Raw genomic sequence first — 22,893 nt, 5'->3', positions numbered from 1 at the left:
GGTTTCTAAAAATTTCTCTTTACGTATTTTTTTCATTTGGCCAGTGGGAACTTGATTTATACACTAAAGCCCAACCCTGAGAAGAGTGAGTTAGGTAAAATATTAGGAAACCAATATGGGAGGTGACTTAGACATAAGCTCATAGAATATGGTCCTAGACATAGGCCCTCTGACCCATAATGCATGTGAGTTGATAATTATTCTCTAGGATTGTAATCACACATAGACATATGATTGTAGATTACCCTAGCCTCTGCAGCAACCAAAGGTGGTAGTGAAAGAGTAGAACTCAGTTTCCCATGAAAAGCTAGAATTGCACCTGGTGCATTTTCCCAACAAAGTGTGTTTTCCATGTTTTGCATCAAAACCAAGGTAGGAAACAAAGAGGTTGAGTTTTATCAAATTGATTGATAGTTAAAGGATATATTGGAATTTTACATTTTTTGGTTTTTTCCCCACAATGCCCTTCCTATGTTTTTTGGAATTTACAAGTATCTAACCACCCAACAAACTTGCTTTTCAATTCAAATGTCGTTTCCTACTCGTTTGAAACCAACTAACATAGATTTTTGTTTCCCATATTTAAGGGATTTAATTGATTTGATTTTATATCTCCACTTTTTAAGTTTTAGTCTTAAGGTGGTCTTTCTATATCTTCCCCCTCTACAACAACCAATTGAACGACCAATTGTATCTTACAAGCTCTTCACTACAATGATGGATTAAGTTTGATCATTCCAAGCTCTCCTATCGGCAATAGTGAATCCTATACTAATCGCATTTTTATATGATGGTAGTTGAGACCAAAACAAATCACTCAAACCAGAAACCTGTTGTAGTATCTGTAGTTTCCTACACATTAGGTCGTGTCATGATTGCAAAAGCTCCATGGTATCTACTACCCTTAACTTGGGCATGGATTGAGGTTAGTCTTATTTAATTATTTTTTTCTGTTTGCTTTTCTCTTAGTCTTATTCAATTTTATTTCTATTTGCTTCTCTCTCCCCTTCCTATTCTTGTTGGAGTTTGCAACTTAGCCCCTGAAATTACTTTCCCCCTCTTTTCCCCTCAAGTTCTTTATTATAGGTTACGATTGTGCTAATCATAGGAACAAGTTAGTTGTAGAAGACATTATAGGTATTGCCTTTGTAGATACCAACATTTATCCCAATATGAAAATGTAACACTAGTACAGATCACTGTAGATATTGATATTGACCTCGAAATGGAAGTGCAACACCACCCAATCTAGACCACTGTAGATACCGACATTGACCCCATAAATGTAAGTGCAAAATAGAAGTGCCACTACAGTGTAGACCACAATTCACCATCAACGCATAAAAGAAAGTGTGACACAAACCACTGTAAATATTCATATTGACGTCATAAATGAAGTGTAGACCACAATTTACCATCAACTCACTAGTAATTATTCGTGTATCTATTGATATATATATTGTGCATATGTTACTAAAAGATTATTGTTTGGCAATAGTAAATTCTATACTAATCGCATTTCTATATGAGGGTAGTTGAGAACAAAACAAATCACTCAGACCATGACTTTTAAGGTGTTTGAGATCAATGATGTGAAAGCATGGAAATCTGTTTGAGTATCTGTAGTTTCCTACACATTAGGTTTTGTCATGATTGCAAATGCTGTATGGTATCTACTACCTTTGGCTTAGGCATGGATTAAGGTTAGTCTTATTCAACTTTCTTTTTGTTTGCTTTTCTCTTAGTCTTATTCAATTTTATTTTTGTTTGCTTCTCTCTCCCCTACCTATTCTTGTTGGAGTTTGCAACTTAGCCCATGTAGATACCAACATTTATTCAATTGAAAGTTTGCAACTTTCCTCCTCTTTTCCCCTCAAGTTCTTTATTATACGTCATGATTGTGCTCACAAATCACAGGAATAAGTTAGTTGTGGAAGACATTATAGGTATTGCCTTTGTAGATACCAACATTTATCCCAAAATGAAAATACAACACTAGTACTAGTAAATATGGACATTAACCTCGAATGGAAGTGCGATACCCAATCGAGACCATTGTAGATGCCGACATTGATCCCAGAAATGGAAGTGCATACTATGTATGAACCCATTAAATATATTTACCCCAACTAGAAATTTTAAATTTTAAATTTTAGATTTTAACTTAGGAATTTATACATTTTAAACGTTCCTCAAATTTTGAATAAATTTTTATTTATCTACTCTCAAAATATACTTTCAATTTTTAAAGTAGATTTTAGTTGTTTAAATTTGATCATTTAAAATTGATTTCTACAATTTAGGATGGGTTGTTTTTGCAAGTTGTTGTACCAAATAAAATCCCTAAAATTAAGCACATATAGTTATAAGGTATATTTGTCTAAAATAATATTTAGGATTCTAAAAAAAAATTTCGATTTAGCCATTTAGACAATATTTAATATGTTTGGCCATTTTTTACAAGGCTTTATTTATTTTGGTCATTTATGCAGTTTCCCGTAAAAGAAATACGAAGAAAAATAAAGATGACAAGGCAACTACTGTTAACACTAGCAGTTGCGACTACAGATGGTGATGTGCGGAGACAGGACACGGGCGACGATGATCTATGATGGGGCGTAGGGTAGCGACGATTTGTGACGGGGCGACAATGATCTACTATAGAATGCATGGCGGAGACGGTCACGAGATGCAGGGGCGGCGACGATACTTTAGGGGCAACAACGGCTGCAGCGGGGAGCTTGAGTGAGGAGACAACAATCGAGGAGAGAAAAATGAGGAGAGAAAACAATCGAGGATGAGATTAACCAAAATGAGGGAGGGAAGTAGGTGAGAAAAGAGAAGTGAAAACCTTAAATGTAAATTGAATTGCTGAAATTAAAATTCAATGAATGGCTGAGATGAAACATAATAAAAGTATTATATATTTATTATAAAAAATTACTAAATAAGGCTAATTCGGGTTGGGTCGGGTCAACCCGAATTTTTTAAGGGCTAACCCGAGACCCAACCCAACACGATCGGGTTGGGAATTTTCCAACCCAACCCAAACTGAGGTTTAATTGAACCCAACTCAACCCTAGGGTTGGGTTGGGTTGGGTTTGTCGAGTTGTTAGGTTTTTTGCGGGTTGAGTTGGGTTCGTCAAGTTGTCGGATTTTTTGAACACCTCTAGAACACAACACGTGGAGTGGATATTCAAACTCACGATCTCTTAGTTGGAGAAAAGTGCATAGCTTCTTTTTTTTTAATAAAAAAACATGTATTGTTAATAAAATATTGATCTATTTTATGAAACTAATAAATAAGTCATTTATTTGGATTTTTTATATTTTCTATTTTTTTTATTAGTAAGTCATTTATATGGATGAAAATTAAAATGTATAATTAAGACACCGTGAGTAAATAGTTCAAATCTTACTCTTATAAATATCCTGCTATATAACAATTGAGTTAGTTACATCAAAATCATATTCAGGAAGCTTAATATGAGTAGTTATCAATTGGTTGAGACAAATATCATTGACAAAAAGGATATGAGTAAACTCATACTCCCATGTGTTGTTTAATTGAAAAAAACAATCATATTCATAGAAACTATAACATGTGTGAAAAAAAAATCTATAATATTATGTCATAATCCTAATGTTTGAGAATTTTTTTATTCAACTTAGTTATTTAAAAATTTTCAATTTAGTTTCTTATATTATAACATTTTCAAGTTAATCACTCACGACCGACGAAGGTTAAAATTGACTCATTATAAACTTACACATCACAGTACTTAATGAATTAGCGAAATTTATAAAATAGAAATATTATAATACTTAGTGTGTCCACCAAAATTTATATAAGGAAAAAATATTGTCTTAGAGAAGAAAAAATTTTAATTTATAATATTTTCTTAAAAAATATTAAATTGCTAATAATTTCTTAAAATTTGGAGGAGTAATTAGCGACTTTTCCTGTAAAGTTATATTTTTTGTCTTTTCCAAGATTTCATCAATTTCATGTAAATTTATCATTAGTCAAATTTAACGGGTAAATGACTAAATTAAAAAATCTAAAATGAAAGAGATTAAATTGAAACTTATAAATTATGACTAATTTTTTTTTAAAAAAAAAACAAAGAACTAAAATATACATTTATTCATAAAAGTATTTAGGGGTGTACAGATATGGCCGACAAAATGAACCGTCTGACTAAAACCAATCGAACCGACAGCGGTCGGTCGGTTTCTACTCTCAACTGGTGGTCGGTCGATTTTGGATCTGCAAAATCGATGGTCGGTCGATCGGTTACTATAAATTTACCCAAAATTGATCATTCGATATATATAAAAAAAATTGTTTTACAACCTGTTTCCTTCCTTTAGACGTTTTGTCATTAATTTTTTTTTGATTTCTGTTAATTTATCTCTTCTCTTTTCCCTCCATTTCTTTTTATTTTGTTTTTACTTTTTATTGATTCAGGTGCACATTTCTCTCTCTTTTAATTTTTAGGATTTCATCTCTATGCTCTTATCTTCTCAAAGCCTCCGTCCTCTCACTCTCATCTCATCTCCTGCCTTCCCACCCCCTCTCTCTCATGTGTCTTCTTTCGCTTGATTTACGCCACAACTCAGCCTCGATCGCCCAATGCCGTCAAGGCCCACCTGCTGCTGTCGCAACCCACTCCGCCACTCAATTTTCACTGCGACCTACCGTCAACCTCGTAGCTCCTGTCGGTAAATAGGAACAAAAGGTATAAAAAAAGAAGGAAAGAGGTCGATTTATCGATAACCGACAGATCAAACCGATAGAAACACACTTGTGCATTGCACGTGTCCATAAAACACTAGTATATAAATAAGGGATGTGGAGAAACTTTTTTTTTAGACAATATTAGCTTTCATTTTTAATTCATACTATATTCTAGCTTTTGTTTTGACCTTTTTTTTTCATTTTAGAATTATATTTCAAATTTTTGTTCAATACCATATATACCTTTAATTTAGTATTAATCTATATATTTGTTTTGTTTTTATTTGGCTTTTTTTTTTCTTTTTACCTTTTTGAAATTCTATTTTAATTTTGTAGGTTTTTGGTGATTTTTTAATTTTGATTTATTTTATCTTTTAAAATTCTAATTCCACTTGATTTTGCATCTAAAGTATTAAGAAGGTAAAAAGTTTTCTATTGTCATTTAATAGCATTTAATTATATAATATTAAAAAGCGGTAGACTTTTAAAAGTTTTGTAATCTCTCTCTCTTTTTATTATAAATGGCTATCTTCACTCACTTTTAACAATGGATTAAAAGTGTCTATTTGGAAACTTCAATGACCAAAAAGACATCTACCTCAAACCTCAAGGTAAAAGTGTATTTTTTATCTTGATTTTTTTCCTTTTGACATTCTATTTCAATTTCATGGATTTATTTTGATTTTTTGATTTTCTTTTCCACTTTATAATTATATTTCAATTTTGTATTCAATACCATGTGTAAATAGGTTTTGTTTTGATATTTTGAATATTTATGTTGCCTTTGAAATTCTATTTTAATTGATATCAACAGAAAATTATATTTTAATTTGTAGGTTTTGTTTTGATATGTATATTGTGTTTCATTATATTTCAATTCCACCTGAATTTTTAATAGGAAGAGTTTTCTTATTATCATTTAATAATTGTCTAATATTTAAAAGGTCATAGAATTTTCAATGTTAAAACTTAAAATAAAATTTATTTAATAAAATTAATTATAAAATTTATGATGGCACTTTAAATATAATTAATGGTAGAATTTTGATAGTTTTACGATCTTATTTGAATTTTAATAGTTTTACAACATTACTTCACTTCTACACTTGTATAAAGACTCTATCTCTTTATTTTTCTATAAAAAAATTTGTGCATTGTCCATTTAGTGTTATTTTTTCCTCCTTCAATTCTCTTTTCTTTTTTCTAAAGTTTCAACCAAAGTACCTATTCTTGTGTAAATATTTTGAAGCTCCTTTAGGATTGAAAAATAGTTATTATTGACCACTAATAATAATGTTACTCTTTTTAATTTGATATACAAAATAATCTCAATTTCATTAAGAATTTATGTTTTTTAATAAAATTTATGAGGAAAAATTAGATTAAACATAAAAAGAAGATTGTGTAATATATATATATATATATTTAAATTACGACAAATTAAGTTTTGTCATCTTCCTTCCATATTTCTTAATATTCCCACATTCATATAACTTACTTGGCTTGAAAAACTTAAGATATAACGTGTCAAGTGCGTGCTAAAATACTAGTAAATAGAAAAATAGGATTGATAGAAGGAAAATAAGTACCACAATTCCAATCAAACCACAAATTAAATCTCTCCATCCAAATAAACCACAACTCTCACACTATCAATTAGAAAAACTTCCAAAAAAAGAAAATAACTGTTGGAAACATTTATGAGTTCAAATTCAAATTCGAATTAAAAACACAAACAAATAATTGAATCAGACACAAATAAATAAAAGAAATGATTAAATGAAAGTTTAAGTGTTTTTGCCAAAAATGCCAATAACTAAAATTCCTTTCCATCTCCCCCATTTGGCATTGATTCGGCAAAAATACATTTAAAATAATTTAGCAAATCAGAATATAACATGTTCAGTAAATCAATCTGCAATTAAAAACTAAGATTTTATTTAATTATTTAAACAAAGGATCACAAGCACACCAAAAAAAAAACATGAAAAAATTATTTAAATGACAAAAAACATATTGTAATCAAGTCATAAAATAATTTAAATCATAATCTTTCTTTGAACTTTTCTAATATTTAGGAACATTGAAAGTATTAGATTAGAGTCAAAGCGAGCATAGCTCAGCGGTAATTGGCATATACTTCACCTCCATGTTGTACTTGACTTATCAAAACTTTTCTGACTTTACAAACCTTTAACTGTTGTGTGTACATACTTTGGCAAGCTTCTTTGAGTGAATCTTCGTCAAGCTGTGATTCTTCACCTCATAACTATCTAAGACGTTGGTGCCAGAGGTTGGAAGTGTGAGTTATGTGTGGTTGACAAGACGTGGAATTCGAGTAGGTATGAAATAACAGCAACCCTACAGGGTTAACATCATCGGATACGGCAACAGAGATTCTTCCAACTTCGCTCTCAGGGGCGGGCTTGTAGACTATTGAATTCCAACTTCGAGCTCTTTCGACTCTAAACTATCGTGTGCCTATTTGGAGCTTTTCATAGGCAAAGTCAAACATTTGTCGGTGGCAACATCGGCATGCGTTATATAAGACTTTAAGCCCACCTTCACTACCCATAGTCGATCTCGTTACGGGGTTGCACTCAATAGTCAATCAATTCGTTTTTCCGTAGGTTGATGCTTTGTATCGCACGCTTGTTATATTTTTTATATAGTGTTCACACGTTGCCCCCTATGAATTAGTTCCAAGAAAGCGGCCGTTCAAGTCTGAAATCTCGGTTTTTGATGTAGTTGCAATAAGTTTGCTTTTATTCGTCGAGATTGGGTTGGTGTTCCGTGTACCGTCAGTACAAGATCGAAAAGAATGCATAGCATTCCAAGTGAGATGCCCAAGATAAAAGGAACGAGGGAAAGAATCGACGAGGAAACCACGCAGATATTGCTACAGGAATTTGTAATTTCTACTCATGGATCTAGGTAATTCGAAATATGTTATAGTTTTTTAGCCTACTCTCATGCATAGATCCTATATTAAAGTTTTTTTGTTTTCCAACAAGTGGTATCAGAGCTTGATTTGCATGGTTGTTTGCTAAATATTTTATTGTTGTTTATGAATAAATTTGTTGATTTTCCCTATAATCAAATTTATTATTAAACAACATGAATTATTAGAACTATTTGGATTGATTAGTTATTGGACAATTTTGAAAATGGTTTGAATTTATTGTTGATTGATTTGATGAAGTTTGATATATACAGTCTTCCCAATTTTTTTTAAATAAATGGTATTAAAATCAAGTCAGTTACTGTTTAGAGAGGAAAAAAAATTGTTTTAAAGATGGCGGCACCCGCATGAAGATTCAGTTTAGTAAAGAAAAAAAAGATTTGAAAGATTGCGGCAGAACTTGAAGATTCAGTTAAAAAAAAAGAATGTTTTTTTAAAGATTGCGGCACCCTAGTGCCGCCACATGTTGATTCAAAAAATATATAGGTTGCGAGAGGCTCCTTTGCTAGGGTGAAAACCCTAGCACATTTATCGATTGCAGTACAGCTTAAAATTTTTTTTTCTTTTTAATTTTTAACTTTTTTAAATCTAATTTTTAATAAGTATTTTATATATTTATAAAATACTATAAATATTTTGCGCATAAAAATATGGACTGTTTTTTTTTTTTTGGTAAATTGTGCTAATTAAAGTTGACTACTATGGTGAATAAATTTATATTTTATTTATTTATTGGTAGCACAATTTTTCTAATTTCTTTAAATGTCTTGATGCGTGAAATATGCTACCAAAGTAGTTTCTATTTTATAAATTGGAGCATTTAAAGTTCTTATAGTGTATTTGTTGCTTATGCGGATTGTGATCGGCCTAAAGGAATGTTGCAATTTGGCCAAACAACAAACACACTTGCAATAATAAATATGGATAACATAAGGTTGTGTCCTTGAAGTTGTTAGTCGGCCCAAAGGAAGGCTATCATCTAAAAGGGATTAGTTATTAATGTTTTATTATTGTATTTGAGAGTATCACTAGCAAATTAACATTTTTGTCCAAAGACTGAATGTAGATGTTGCATTAGGTATCTCACTTGTCCTCATAAATTTTATTTAGAATGTCATTAATATTTATATATATATGTGTGACATTACTTACTATATTGAGCTCGTGCTCTTTATACAGTTAAGGTTGTTAATTCTGATAATATGTCCACTCAAGTCAACAACATTCCTAGACTGAATGAGGCTAATTTTAAGGGCTGGAAAGAAGACATCCAGATAGTACTTGGGTGTATGAATTTAGACCTTGCATTAAGGGTAGACCGTCCTACTTCAACTGAGGAAAATCCTAATAAGGTTGAAATTGAGAAGTGGGATAGGTCTAATCACATGTGTTTGATCATGAAGCGCTCAATTTAAGAAACATTTAGAGGCTCTATTGTTGAGGGAACCAATGCCAAAGGCTTTCTAAAGGAAATGGAGCAGTACTTCACCAAAAACGATAAGGCAGAGGCGAGTACCCTTATGGCAAAACTCACCTCTTCAAAATACGTTGGTAAAGGAAACTGCAACAAAACTTAAGGCACTAAAGTTGGAAGTTTCTGAAGATTTTTTAGTGCATTTGGTTTTGAACTCTCTTCCAGCAGAGTATAGCCACGTCAGGGTGAGTTACAACACTCAGAAGGACAAATGGTCCCTAAATGAGCTAATCTCTCACTGTGTTCAAGAGGAAGAGATGATGCAGCGAGAGAAGACAAAAAGTGTTCACATGGCTTCTATCTCAAATAGTGTAAAGAGAAAGAGATGAAAATGCTGCGAAATCTTCTAAGCAAAAAAAGGAAAAGAAACATGATTCAGGACCTGCTTGTTTCTTCTGTAAGAAGACTGGGAACATGAAAGAACAGTGTGTCAAATATGCTGCATGGATATTGAAGAAGGGTATGTTTCTCTCCCTTGTTTGTTCTGAGATTAATCTAGCTTCTGTACCTATGCATACGTGGTGGGGTAGATTCAGGTGCTACTACTCACATAAATGTATCTATGCAGGGTTGCATTTGGAGTCGACCGCCAAGTGATGCTGAGGCTTTCATCTACCTGGTTGACGATAATAGGCAAAAGTAGAAGTAATAGAAACATTTAGATCATCTTTAGGAACTGGTTTTCATTTGGATTTGTTTGAGACTTTTGTTGTTCCGTCATTTAGACGGAATTTAATTTTTGTTTCTTCATTGGATAAATTTGGTTATTCTTGTTCATTTAGAAATAAAAAACAAAATCTTTTGAATAATTCAAATATTATTGGTACTGGTTCATTGATTGATAACTTATATATGCTTGATAATGTTCCTTTTGATAATGAAACCTTGCATGTTTCATCACGCGGTACAAAGTGAAAATTATTTGAAAATTCTGGTACACTATGGCACAAACGATTATGACATATCTCTTACACTAGAATTAAGAGACTCGTGGATGAAGGAATTCTTGATTCACTTGAACTAACAGATCTTCAGGTTTGTATTGATTGTATCAAAGGAGAAGAAACAAAAAAGAGGAATATAGGTGCTGAAAGAGCTAAAGAAGTCCTAGAACTGATACATACTGACATATGTGGACCATTCCCTACGGCTTCATTAAATGGACAACAGTATTTTATCACGTTCATCGACGATTATTCATGATACTGCTACCTATATTTAATTCATGAGAAATCTCAAGCTCTGGACATGTTCAAATCTTTTAAAGTAGAAGTTCAACTTCAAAATAACAGGAAAATTAAAACCATCATATCTGACCGTGGAGGAGAATGTTATGGTCGATATGATGGATCAAGTGAACAACGTCCAGGACCCTTTGCGCTTTTCCTTGAACAATGTGGCATAGTTCCTCAGTACACGATGCTTGGGAAACCTAGCATGAATGGAGTTGCTGAGAGGCGAAATAGGACTCTTAAAGATATGGTAAGAAGTATGATTGCTCATTCTTCTTTGCCAGAGTCTCTTTGGGGAGAAGCATTAAAAACCGCAGTGTACATACTTAATAGAGTGCCCAACAAAGCAGTAAACAAAACCCCATATGAGCTGTGGACAGGAAAAAGACCCAGCCTAAGACATTTACATATTTGGGGATGTCCAGCAGAAGCAAGACCTTATAAGCCAAATGAAAAGAAGCTGGACTCAAGAACCATACGTTGCTACTTTGTTGTGTATGCTGAGCGCTCTCGGGGCTTTAAGTTCTATAATCCCACTTCAAGAACCTTTTTTGAGATGGGAAAATGCTCGATTTCTTGAGAATATTGAGTTGGAGAGGAGAAATAAAAGTAAAGATGTTGTCTTTGAAGAAGAAAATGCTACTATCAGAAATGATGTGGTTACTTTACCTACCATTGTCAGTAAAGTAGTTTTAGATAATGACACTCAAGATGAAGTTCCAACGCTTGATGTCATTACCTCTCAAGACAACACCGAGGACACATCACCCTTCCCTATAGATCAACCTCAACATACTCAAGAAGTGTCATTAAGAAGATCCATTAGAGAAAGAAGAAGTGCAATAACAGATGATTATATCGTATTTCTTCAAGAACATGAGGATAGCATTGGCCTTACAAAAAATGATCCTATCAATTTTCAACAGGCAATGAAAAGTTCTAAGGTAGATAAGTGGATTAAGGCTATGCAAGATGAGATGAAATCTATGAGTGACAATGGCGTCTGGGATCTAGTTAAGTTGTCTGTAGGAAAGAAACCTATTGGTTGTAAATGGATATTTAAAACCAAAAGGGATTCAAAAGGCAACATTTAAAGATATAAAGCACGTCTTGTGCAAAATGTTTCACTCAAAAGGAAGGCATAAATTATAAAAATACTTTATCTCCAGTTTCCTCGAAAGACTCTTTTAGAATTATTATGGCACTAGTAGCACATCACTTAGAGTTACATCAAATGGATGTTAAGACGGCTTTTCTCAATGAAGACATTGTTGAAACCATTTACATGGAGCAACCAGAGAGCTTTGAATCAAGAAATCCAAAGTCAATGGTTTGCAGACTAAAAAAATCCATCTATGGACTCAAGCAAGCTTCCCGTCAATGGTACCACAAATTTCATAATGTCATTACTTCTTTTGGTTTTGAAGCTAATGTAGTTGATGAATGTGTGTACCGCAAGAACAATGGGAGTAAATATATCTTCCTAGTATTATATGTAGATGACATCTTATTGGCTTACAGCGATTTAAACCTGCTACAAGAAACCAAGAAATTTCTGACAAAATATTTTAAGATGAAAGATCTTGGCAATGCCTTTTTTGTCTTGGGTATAAAGATACTGCGAGATCGTTCTCAAGGTATCTTAGGATTATCACAAAAGAGTTACATTGATAAAGTATTGAGTAGGTATGACATGAATGGATGTCAGCTAGGAGATACACCCGTAGCTAAATGAGACAAATTCAATTTGAATCAAAGCCCTAAAAGTGATCATGATAGGAGTGAGATGCAAAAGATTCCATACTGATCAGCCGTAGGGAGTCTAATGTACGCTCAAGTTTGCACCTGCCCTGATATAGCTTTTATAGTGGGAATGCTTGCCAGATATCTAGTAAAACCGCGTGGAGTGCCAAATCTAGTAAAAATATTCTTATGCAAAAATTGTAAAACTACACGTGCATCATTTTTTTTCGTGGCCACAGCTTCAACCCATTTAGAAACATAGTCAACAACCAATAAAATATAAAGATATCCATGTGAAGAAGGAAAGGGACCCATGATATAATTCTACCTCTAAAATAGCAGTTAAGGGCATGTCGTGACGTCCAGAAATATTACCTGTTCTTTGGCACTTGTCACAAGTCTTTGAAAAAGTATAACAATCCTTAAATATGGTAGGCCAATAAAACCAGATTTCAATACCTTAGCAGTAGTATGAGTAGGTCCAAAGTGACTGCCATAAGGTGAGGAATGACATTCATGCAAAATATTATTAATTTCCTCAGTTGGTACGCACCTTCAAATGATTTGGTCGTAACAAATTTTGAAAAGTAGACGTTCGTCCCATAGGTAATGTTTTACATCATGCAAGAATTTTTTTCTTTTATGAGAGTTGACATCTGGTGGTAATACTCTTCCTGCAAGAAAATTAACAAAGTCAGAAAACCAATGAATACTAGACTCTACCTGATACAATTTCTCATCAGTAAAATCTTCTGTGATGGAGAATGTTTTGGGATTATCCTGTTCAATCCTCGACAGGTGATCAGCTACCACATTTTCACAACCTCTCCTATCGTTAATCTCAAAATCAAACTCCTACAAAAGAAGAATCCATCGAATCAGGCAAGGTTTTGCATCCTTCTTATTAAATAAATATCGAAGAGCTGCATGGTTAGTATGCATAGTCACTTGAATGCCTAACAAATATGGCCTAAATTTATCAAAAGCAAAAACTACAGCAAGCATCTCCTTTTCTGTGATAGTGTAATTTTGTTGTGCACTCTCAAGAGTCTTGTTTGCATAATAAATTGCTTTGAAAAATTTATCTCGTCTCTGGCCCAAAACTGCTCCTACTGCAAAGTCACTAGCATCACACATAATCTCAAAAGGTTGACTCCAATCAGGAACTACAATAACAGGTGCAGAAGTCAGTTTCTCTTTTAACATATTAAATGCTAGCAAACAATCATCAGTAAAGACAAAAGGAGCGTCTTTTTCAAGAAGATTACATAAAGGTTTTACAACTTTTGAAAAATCTTTAATAAAGTGCCTGTAAAATTCTGCATGTCCTAAAAAACTCCTAACTCCTTTTACGTTCGTCGAGGGATGAAGTTGTTCAATCACTGAGATTTTAGCCCTATCAACTTCCAATCCCTTCTCATAAACCTTATGCTCCAAAACTATCCCTTATATGACCATAAAATGACATTTTTCTCAATTCAGAACAAGGTTAATTTCTTGACAATGCTGCAAAACACGAGAAAGATTATGGAGGCAAGTGTCAAATGAAGAAACAAAAACCGAAAAATCATCCATAAAAACTTCCATGATGTCCGCAACTATATCAGCAAAAATAGCCATCATGCATCGCTGAAATGTAGTAGGGGCGTTACACAATCCAAATGACATTCACCTAAAGGCAAAGGTACCATAAGGACATGTGAATGTCGTCTTCTCTTCGTCCTCAGAAGCAATCGCGATCTGATTATAACATGAATAACCATCAAGAAAACAATAGTAAGGATAACCTGCTAATCTATTAAGCATCTAATCAATAAAAGGGAGAGGAAAGTGATCTTTTCTGGTGGCCTTATTTAATTTTCTGTAGTCAATGCACACACGCCACCCAGTACCGTCCTAGTAGAGATGAATTCATTTTTGTCATTTTTATTACCGTCATCCCTCCTTTCTTTGGCACAACCTGCACAGGACTCATCCAAGAACTATCAGATATAGCATAAATAATCCCTGCCTTCAAGAGTTTTAGAACTTCAGCTTTTACCACATCATTCATAGCTGGGTTTAATCTCCTCTGATGCTCAACTGATGGTCGAAAAGTATCCTCCATTTACCTTTTATGCATAACTATCGAATGACTAATACCCTTTATATCAGCAATAGACCATCCTAAAGCAGATTTATGAGTACGCAAAATTCTCAACAATTTTTTCTCTTCTACTTGGCGCAAAGAAGCAGATATAATAATAGGAAAAGTAGAATGCTCACTAAGAAAAGCATATCAAAGATGAGCATGTAATTGTTTCAATTCAAGCATAGGAGCTTTCACAGGTTCATCAATTTTTTCATTAAGCTCTATCACATCAACTTTAACATTTTTATCATGAATAATTGGTAATTGATTAAGAGCATCATGATAAAAAGAAACCTCCTGATCTAATTCCCCTACTTCCTTAATATCATAACCAAGCATGCATTTTTCAAGGGAATCAACAAATGAAACAAAAGATCTAATTTTAGCCACAGTGGCATCAACAACATCTATCCTATGACATGTACTTACCTCATTGGGATATTTCATGGCATGAGATATGTCAGACACAACAGCCTCCTAATTAATTCTCAAAGTCAACTTACCCAATTGCACGTCTATCAGAGCACGTTCAGTAGCCAGGAAAGGTCGTCCCAAAATTATAGGAATCTCTTAATCTTCTTTCATGTCCAAGACTACAAAATCTGCCGGAAAAATGAACTTGTCAACTTTGACTAGAACATTTTCAATAACACCATTGGGATAAGTGATAGATCGATCAGCTAGCTGCAAAGATATTGTAGTTGGTTGCACCTCTCCAAGACCAAGTTTCCTAAAAACAGACAAGGGCATCAAATTAATACTGAGACCAAGATCACATAAAGAATTATTAAATGATGAACTACCAATAGCACAAGGAATAGTAAAACTCCCTGGATCTTTTAATTTCTATGGTAGTTTTCGTTGAAGGATCGCACTGCACTCCTCAGTGAGATTCATCGTTTCATAAGCTTCCAATTTTCTTTTCCCAGTCATAATGTCCTTCATAAACCTCACATAATTTGGTATTTGTTCCAGCGTATCGGCAAAAGGAATATTAATGTGAAGTTTCTTAAAAATTTCTAAAAATTTAGCAAATTGAGCATTAATCTTTTTCTTTTTGAAACGCTGAGGATAAGGTAAAGAATTAGAAGGACTAGAAGTAATAGAACTAGTAGGCTTGTCAGCCTGTAGAGTAGGAGTGGCCTCCTTTACAACTTCCTCCTTATTTTCCCATTCCTCAGTTGTGATGACTGGTTCTTCCATTTTTTTCTTTTCAGGCTCCTGGAGTTCCCTTCCGCTTCTCAAAGTTAAGGCTTTGCAATGTTCTCGTGGGTTAACTTCAGCGTCACTTGAAACTTCCCTTTCTGCTTAGTGTTCAAGGTGGATGTTATTTGCCCTATCTGAACCTCCATGTTCTTGATGGCAGTTGTGTTTCCTTCCAATTTAACTTCCATGCCTTCTACCTGATTTTCAATCCGACTAGCTCGACTTCTGGACTCATTGATGAAAGCCCCAAGTAGATCCTCAAGGGAGCATTTCTTTTTAGCTGGCTGAAATGTAAAACCTAGAGGATGTTGCAAAACATTCCTGTTGTTAGCATAAGAAAAATTTTCATGATTCCTTAACCTTGGATGATAGTGTGTTGGCAGCGAGCTCTGTTGCTGATTTCCCTTTTGTAGCCAAAATTTCTATTATTGACATACTGAGCTTGCTCAATGGTTGGCTCTTTATAGTAAGAATATGTATCTGCTGCTGCCACCAACTCATTTGAATGAAAAGTTCCTAGTCCTGAAAGTTTAGAAACAGCATTAGTCAAAGCTTGAAGTTAAGCTTTTAGGGAACTTACCTCATCCATTTCATACATTCCAGCAACTCTTTTGGCATTCGATCTCTCACTAGGCCATTGGAAACTATTGGTTGCCATGTCCTCCAATAAGATATAAGCATTCTCAGGTGTTTTGGATAATAAAGTGCCTCCAGCTGCAGCATCCAGTATAGTCCTTGTTTGTCCATTCAGTCCATTGTAGAACATCTGAATTTGCAGCCAATCCGGATAACCATGCGGTGGACATTTCCTTAGAAGCTCCTTGTATCTCTCCCAGGCCTCAAAAAATTGCTCATAATCATATTGCCTGAATGATCCGATCTCTGTTCTAAGTTGAGCTGTCTTGGTAGGTGGTAAAAATTTTGTGAGAAATGTCTGAACCATCTCCTGCCAAGAATTAACATTGCCTGGTTACAAGGATTTCAACCGATCTCTCGCCTTATCCTGCAAAGAAAAAGGAAAAAGGAAAAAGGCGTAAGCGAATAGCATCATCAGTTACTCTGTTCATCTTCACAGTACCACAAACATCTAAAAACATTGTCAAATGATTGTTTGGATCCTCTGTGGCATTGCCCCTGAATCTATTTTCTCGAACCATCTGGATGAAGTCAGGTTTCAACTCAAAATTGTTGGCATTAATAGGCAAATTGGTTATGCCAACATGATCAGGAAAGTTGGACTGACAGTAATCTCTAATGGTCCTTTGGTTACTTTGTTCTAATTGCAGTCGTTCCACAGGTTGAACAATCAGTATAGGTGGTGGTGGATCCATCTCTGCAGTCGTCTTCTTTTTCTCCTTTCGATTTCTTTTACAGGTTTTCTCAATTTCAGGATCAAAAGGGACTAAAACTGCGTCTTTGTCCTTGCGCATACAAATCAACTCCCTAAAAAAAATAAGTAAAGACACAAAAATTAAAAACAACTCTAAAGTCAGATCAAACAAATTCTCCACAGTATCAAGTGAAACTAAATAATTGCCGATCCCCGGCAACGGTGCCAAAAACTTGTTGCAGAAAATGCTTACCGCAAGTGTATGGGTCAAGTTTTAATAAAAGTGGTACGTAATTACCGATATCATCCACTGGATTGGGTTTCTAGTCATTCTAGTACTACAGATATTATTGTCCAATTTTATCTAGAGAAACAACAAGAAATTTCTTTTGACATATAAAAATCAAATAACAAAGCAAATAAAAAACTCTAAAGAAAACTCTTATGGAGAACAGTTCCTACGGAAGTGATTCCACCAACTAAACCTACAAGCAGACAAATTAAACATGCCAAGATTGAATATGCAAGAAATCAAGAATCATAACTGTCTCTCCCGAGCACAATTAATTCTCCCACTTATTAAGAAACCAATATCCCTATCTAGTTTCATTAACAAGCAGGGCCTTAAGTCTTAGTCTTTTAACAACCTCTAAGATAATTCTAAATCTCCCGATCTTAGAACTACCCCAGTCATGCATTCAAATTCCAATCTAAACCACCTCTCCCAAACGTAAGATTCAGATTTAGCAACAATTAATCTGTGATCAAGAGATTAAAAGCATTAAGCGAATAAATGCACAAATAGATTAAAAACAAATCAATCAAGACAATTGTTAATAAATCCAACTCATAAATCCAGCGGCTACATCAATCCCTAGAACAAGAAGATTAGCTACTCATGTTCACGAAAATACAACAAAATCTCACAGAGAATTACATAATAAATCTTGAAAAGATAAGGGAAAGGAGAGAAACTAAAGTCGTAGTGTCGATTGACCATCCCCGACTCAATCTCCACGATCACGAACCTTCGAAAATCGTCTCCTCGCCCTCCTTGCTTCAAACCTTGAGCCAAACCTCTCCAAATTCCAATTCTCCAATGTGAGAATCCCCCCAAAACTCCCCAAAAACGACACACTAATATTTTACTTATGTGAGGGCATCACTACAGAGCCATGGCGCTGTCCCAAAATTGTGATGGACGAGCAAGTTCGTAGCGCCATGACTCTACAAGACAGCGCTGCGGCGCTGTCATCAAGGAAAGAGGTCCAAGCTTTGTCTACATGTGCTATGGCGTTATGTACTCGTGCTGCGGCACTGCTTCTTTGGGAATTTGCTCCCAATTCTGACCTGCAGGCACCATGGCGCTACATGATGGCGATGCGGCGCTGATGTGACTAAATTAAGCTCCTTTTTTTCGCTCTAGTTCTCCTCTCAATTGATCCTTTATGCTACAATTCTTTCTAATGGCTTGATCCTATAAAAACATCAGCTATGCATGTAAATAAGCCATAAATGACCGAAAATTGTTAAATAATTTCCACGTGAATATCATGAAATGTGGTGTATAAAGTACACTATCACCTTGACATTAAAATCGTTATATTAAATAATTACAGTTACAAATTTAATCATGTAATTGTCATTATTGTTAAATATATATATATATATATATATATATATATTTATATATTACTGTTATGATTTTACATCATTATATAAATACCACATATTTACAAATCAAATATAAATCATCTATATCCAATATCATTGGTACGCCTATTAGAGGCACTTTTCACTCCCTCTTTTTTGTCTTTCGTTTTTTAATTTTATATGAGAGTGCTCATATAATAGTTTTTCTTTTCCTCTTTTGTGAATACAGGATTCATAGTTCTCAACCAAAAAAAAAAGCAAATTGATTTGGTGATGAGGGAGACCGAACGAAGTGGTTTTGAACGATACACATGAGCAAGCAACAATTGATCTGATGAACGAAAAGAGAGAAACAAATCAAGGGGAGGAAGACGGTTAGTAGACAGAAGAAGTTCAGCATACGACTTAATGATCTAGATAGAGAACATATAGCAGACGAATATTTTTGCAAATGAACAAGATGATGGATACTCATAGAAGGATACGACTTCCTACTAAAGAAAAAGTTACTGCCTATAAAATAAATAATTTGTCATTTTGACAAAAGTTTAGTTCCTGGCTTAACTTGTCATTTTGACAAAAGTTTAGTTCCTGGCTTAACTTGTCATTTTGACAAAAGTTTAGTTCCTACCAAATAAAAGTTACTGCCTATAAAATAAATAATTTGTCATTTTGACAAAAGTTTAGTTCCTGGCTTAACTTGTCATTTTGACAAAAGTTTAGTTCCTACCAAATAAGCCGTGTAATGATCTCATATTAACTGATAAATTTAGTCATTTTGACAAAAGTTAAAATTCAAATTATCACATTTAAAATGTAAGATATTTTATAATTAAGAAATATTCTTGCATCATCGTATGTAAAACACTAGTATTTGTAAAATACAAAAAGAGGTTGAGATTTTTTTTTTAATATGTATAAACATTTTGCTACGGAATGAAATTTTCCCTTAAAAAATGTGATAGATTTTAATTAAAAAAAAAAGAAAAAGAAGAAGAAGAAACATTTTTTTTTTTCTTAAGGATTCTAATAGTTGAATTAAAAAAATGAAATTGAAAAAATGAGTATATCTTAGAGATAAAATTACATATTTAACCTTTAAATGTATAAAGGGCTTAGAAGAAGGGCTTCTAAAATTCAAGGCTTTGCCAATCAACTGAAATGGCTGCTGCTTGTGCTGCTGAATGATCCCCATCCTCCTCTCAATCTTTCTACTGAAGCCATCCTCTGAAGCTGTATTTGCTCCCTGAACTTTGCTATGAACTCACCGGCCTTCTTGTCGACCTCGTGAGCCCCCGATTCCGACCCGCCAGCCACACTCGAAGCAACTTCAGCTTCTTCATCTGAACTTGCAAAAATACTCTCATCCTCCATCTCGGAGTTATCTTTGGAATCATCTGCCAGCAGACTCTCGATGTCTTCCATCTTGATCTGCCTCTCAATCTTCGACAACGTCGTCTTTGGCAAACGATTCGAATTAATAGTGTTCGGGTTAGCAACACTAGGCCATCCATATCCTATTTCATCTTCTCTCATATATGATAATGCTCCTCCACCCTCTTCAAACTTCTTCCCTATATTGATATCATGTTCAACTTGGTTTCTGTCCATCTCTTGGGATTTCATTTCCTCTGCAGCAACTGCATTTGCTCTAATCGTTCTAACGGATTTTCCCCGCGATACAGCTTTCGGAATACTTGCGAAGTTCCTGTCCAAGTGCAGGGAACTTATCATGGATTCGTTGCACTCGGATGAATTTTTGGTTTCTATCAGATGGTCTTCGGAGCTCCCTCTACTGTTTTCAGACAGAGAGCCCATACTGTATTGCCGAGAATGCAATGACTTTGAGGAAATGTTGCTGAGCGACGACATTTTCCGGTGCTTTCTTGTCGTCATCATCGACGATGAAGACGAGAAGGAACTAGTTTGTGACGACTGAGATAGGGTAGAATGAAGAGACCTTGATTTTTTCAGGGATTCAAATTGAGTTTCATCAGAGGGAGGCCTAAAATGGGAAGGGCGAACAAAATAATTCCCCACTCCTCTCTCTCTCATCATATTCTTTTCAGATTTCTCACGCCATTGAAATGGGGACAATGATGCAATAACAGCTTCATCAAACTTCTCCTCCAAATTCGTACAACAATTCTCACCAAATTCACTTCTTCTTTCACAATTCTCAGAGCTCTTGGATGAACTTTTAGAACTCAAACCAGATTCCTCACCAAATTCAACATCATCGGTTTCCGATTCTTCCGTAAGATTTGACCTCAAACTCCTTACAGGCAAACCTAGAGGTTTATAATGTACAATGGCACCAGAACTAGAACTAGAACTACGATTTCTTTCACTATCAGCAACTACCACCACGGATCCACCCCGAGAATATCTCGATTTACAAGCATGCCCAACATTATCAGTATCTACAAATTCATACGAATTTTCATACCTTCGTTGGCGAGATTCGGCATTCAAATCCCCAAAATCGGTCGCCGATTCGCGATGCGGCTGAACGTACCAAACATCGTCCACCTTATTCTCATCGGAAGCAGTCAAAAGTTGGACATCTTCAAAAATCGAAGTGGCGTGAAAGATCTTAGACAAATACGAGGGCGGATTTTCGAAATTGGAGAAGCGAGTTTCGTCTACACTCACCTGGATACTCCTTCTGCTAAACAGGCCGTATGAAACAGCAATGCCGACGAAGAGGAGGTGAAGGAGCTCCCAGAAATTGGTGAGCAAGGTGTGATTGACGAAATCTGGAGCCTCGGAAGGGAAGAGAGGGAGGAGGAGGAGGAGAATGGAGAAGAAGAGGAATTTACACAGAAAATGGGCGCAGGAGTGACGGCGGTCGGTAGTACGGGGCCTGGTGTAAGGGTTGGAAGTGGAAGACGCCATTGATGAGCTTGGTGCGGAGCTTCGGAATTTGAGATTTGGGAGTAAATTTATTAATTGAAGAAAGGAAGACTTGAAGCCAAGGTAAAGTAGGTGCCTCCTCCCCAATGCAATACAACAAAATAACCAAGCTTTTAAAGCGAATAAATGTGGCGTTTCAATTTCATGAAAAATATATATATGTAAATATTGATAAAATATTTGATAAATATTTTCAAAAATATTATAAAAGTAAAAACTTCATTAAAAGTATTTAAATTAATAGATAATTATTTTACTCGTTGGATTTAACTTTCATATTGATGCCCAATCCATGAATACATGGAAATGTTTACATAAATGTTGATGTTGACCTATATTTAATATTTTGGGAATAACTTTCACTCCTTCTTAAGATATTAAATTTCTATGACATTTCTAATGGGGTGTATCTAATTTTCATGATATGGGAAAAAATTTGACAAAATATTTAAAAAAGATTATCACTAAAATAAACATAATCTTAATATTACTATTTTTAACTTATTTAAAAATATCAAAACGAACATAGTTCAACGATAATTGACATATATATTCAAGCAAGATGTTGTCAGTTCGATCCTCACCTTTGTTGTACTTAAAAAAACATTTATTACTAAAAAAAATGAAAAGGAATCATCAATTTTATTGATTGTTTTGTTCTTATCAATTTAATTTTTATTTCAAATCAATCCAGAGAGTTTTTGGATATTAAAGACAAAGAGGAGTGAATTAATGGTTAGATTTTTCAAAAGAAGAAGAGGAAAAAAATAAGGGTAATTGTAGTGGGTAGCAAAAATAATTAACAAATTTCAAAAAATGTCACTAGTTTTTCAAAATTTCAAATATAATAAAATATTTGAATTTTTATTTTTGGAATTTTTATTATTCCTATTTTACCCTTATGATATCTGATATACATTCAATGTATATCTATATCTGCTATAAATATAATATCTATCTATATCTGCTATACATATAATGTATATCTGTATCTGATATACATCCGACGTATCCCTGATATATTAAATATAAGGTACACCAGATATATATATTAGAGGTATAATACATACATTAATAATGTATGTATTATACCTCTAATATATATATCTGGTGTACCTCTAATTTACACTATACTAAATATATTTGCAACTGATATACTAAATATAAGGTACATTAAATGTTTAACTTTTAGTGGTATATCAGCAGTTTAAATTATAGTTTACCATTGCAATTTGTTGATTGATATACTAATATTATCAATAATGTTGATTACTATATCACTACTACTTATTTTATATTAATATTGATTAGATACTAAATATAAGGGATATCAACTGTTTAAATTTATTAAGTATATCAGATTTCTAACTTGTTTTTTTTTTTTTTGGACATACATGATCCACATAAACCTTTTATACAATAGGTTTATATTAAAAAAAAATTGCACCATTGTTTTCATATGAAAAAAAAAATTGGATATAATAGTATTATATCAACACACAAGT

General features: G+C 34.0%; 1 protein-coding gene and 1 pseudogene across 2 annotated transcripts; both read right to left on the bottom strand.

Annotated features, from left to right (window-relative positions):
* Nucleotides 1–14,760: 14,760 nt before the first annotated feature.
* Nucleotides 14,761–18,182, bottom strand: LOC148210234 (uncharacterized; annotated as a pseudogene).
* On the bottom strand, nt 17,945–21,482 carry LOC111023860 (cotton fiber protein). 2 transcript variants are annotated; one of them, XM_088126367.1, is made up of 2 exons: nt 19,569–21,482; nt 17,945–18,296 (listed from the first exon to the last, which is right to left on the bottom strand). In XM_088126367.1, the coding sequence occupies exon 1, from the start codon at nt 21,368–21,370 to the stop codon at nt 19,625–19,627; it is 1,746 nt and encodes a 581-aa protein (XP_087982493.1). In that variant the 5' UTR covers nt 21,371–21,482; the 3' UTR covers nt 17,945–18,296; nt 19,569–19,624. The 2 variants fall into 2 exon arrangements, with proteins under 2 accessions (XP_087982493.1, XP_022157033.1); XM_022301341.2 differs by lacking the exon at nt 17,945–18,296 and adding an exon at nt 18,673–18,803.
* Between the last annotated feature and the right edge of the window lie 1,411 nt (nt 21,483–22,893).

This window comes from Momordica charantia (assembly GCF_013281855.1).
Source record: "Momordica charantia cultivar OHB3-1 chromosome 7 unlocalized genomic scaffold, Mcharantia_2.0 BLBB01000007.1, whole genome shotgun sequence".
NCBI classification, from domain to species: domain Eukaryota; kingdom Viridiplantae; phylum Streptophyta; class Magnoliopsida; order Cucurbitales; family Cucurbitaceae; genus Momordica; species Momordica charantia.
Note: the sequence above shows the minus strand (reverse complement) of the source record. Positions and strands in the feature narration are given on the sequence as shown.

What these genes read in the sequence shown, in the direction of transcription:
- LOC111023860 (XM_088126367.1), bottom strand. Translation starts at nt 21,370, where the DNA reads ATGGCGTCTTCCACTTCCAACCCTTACACCAGGCCCCGTACTACCGAC.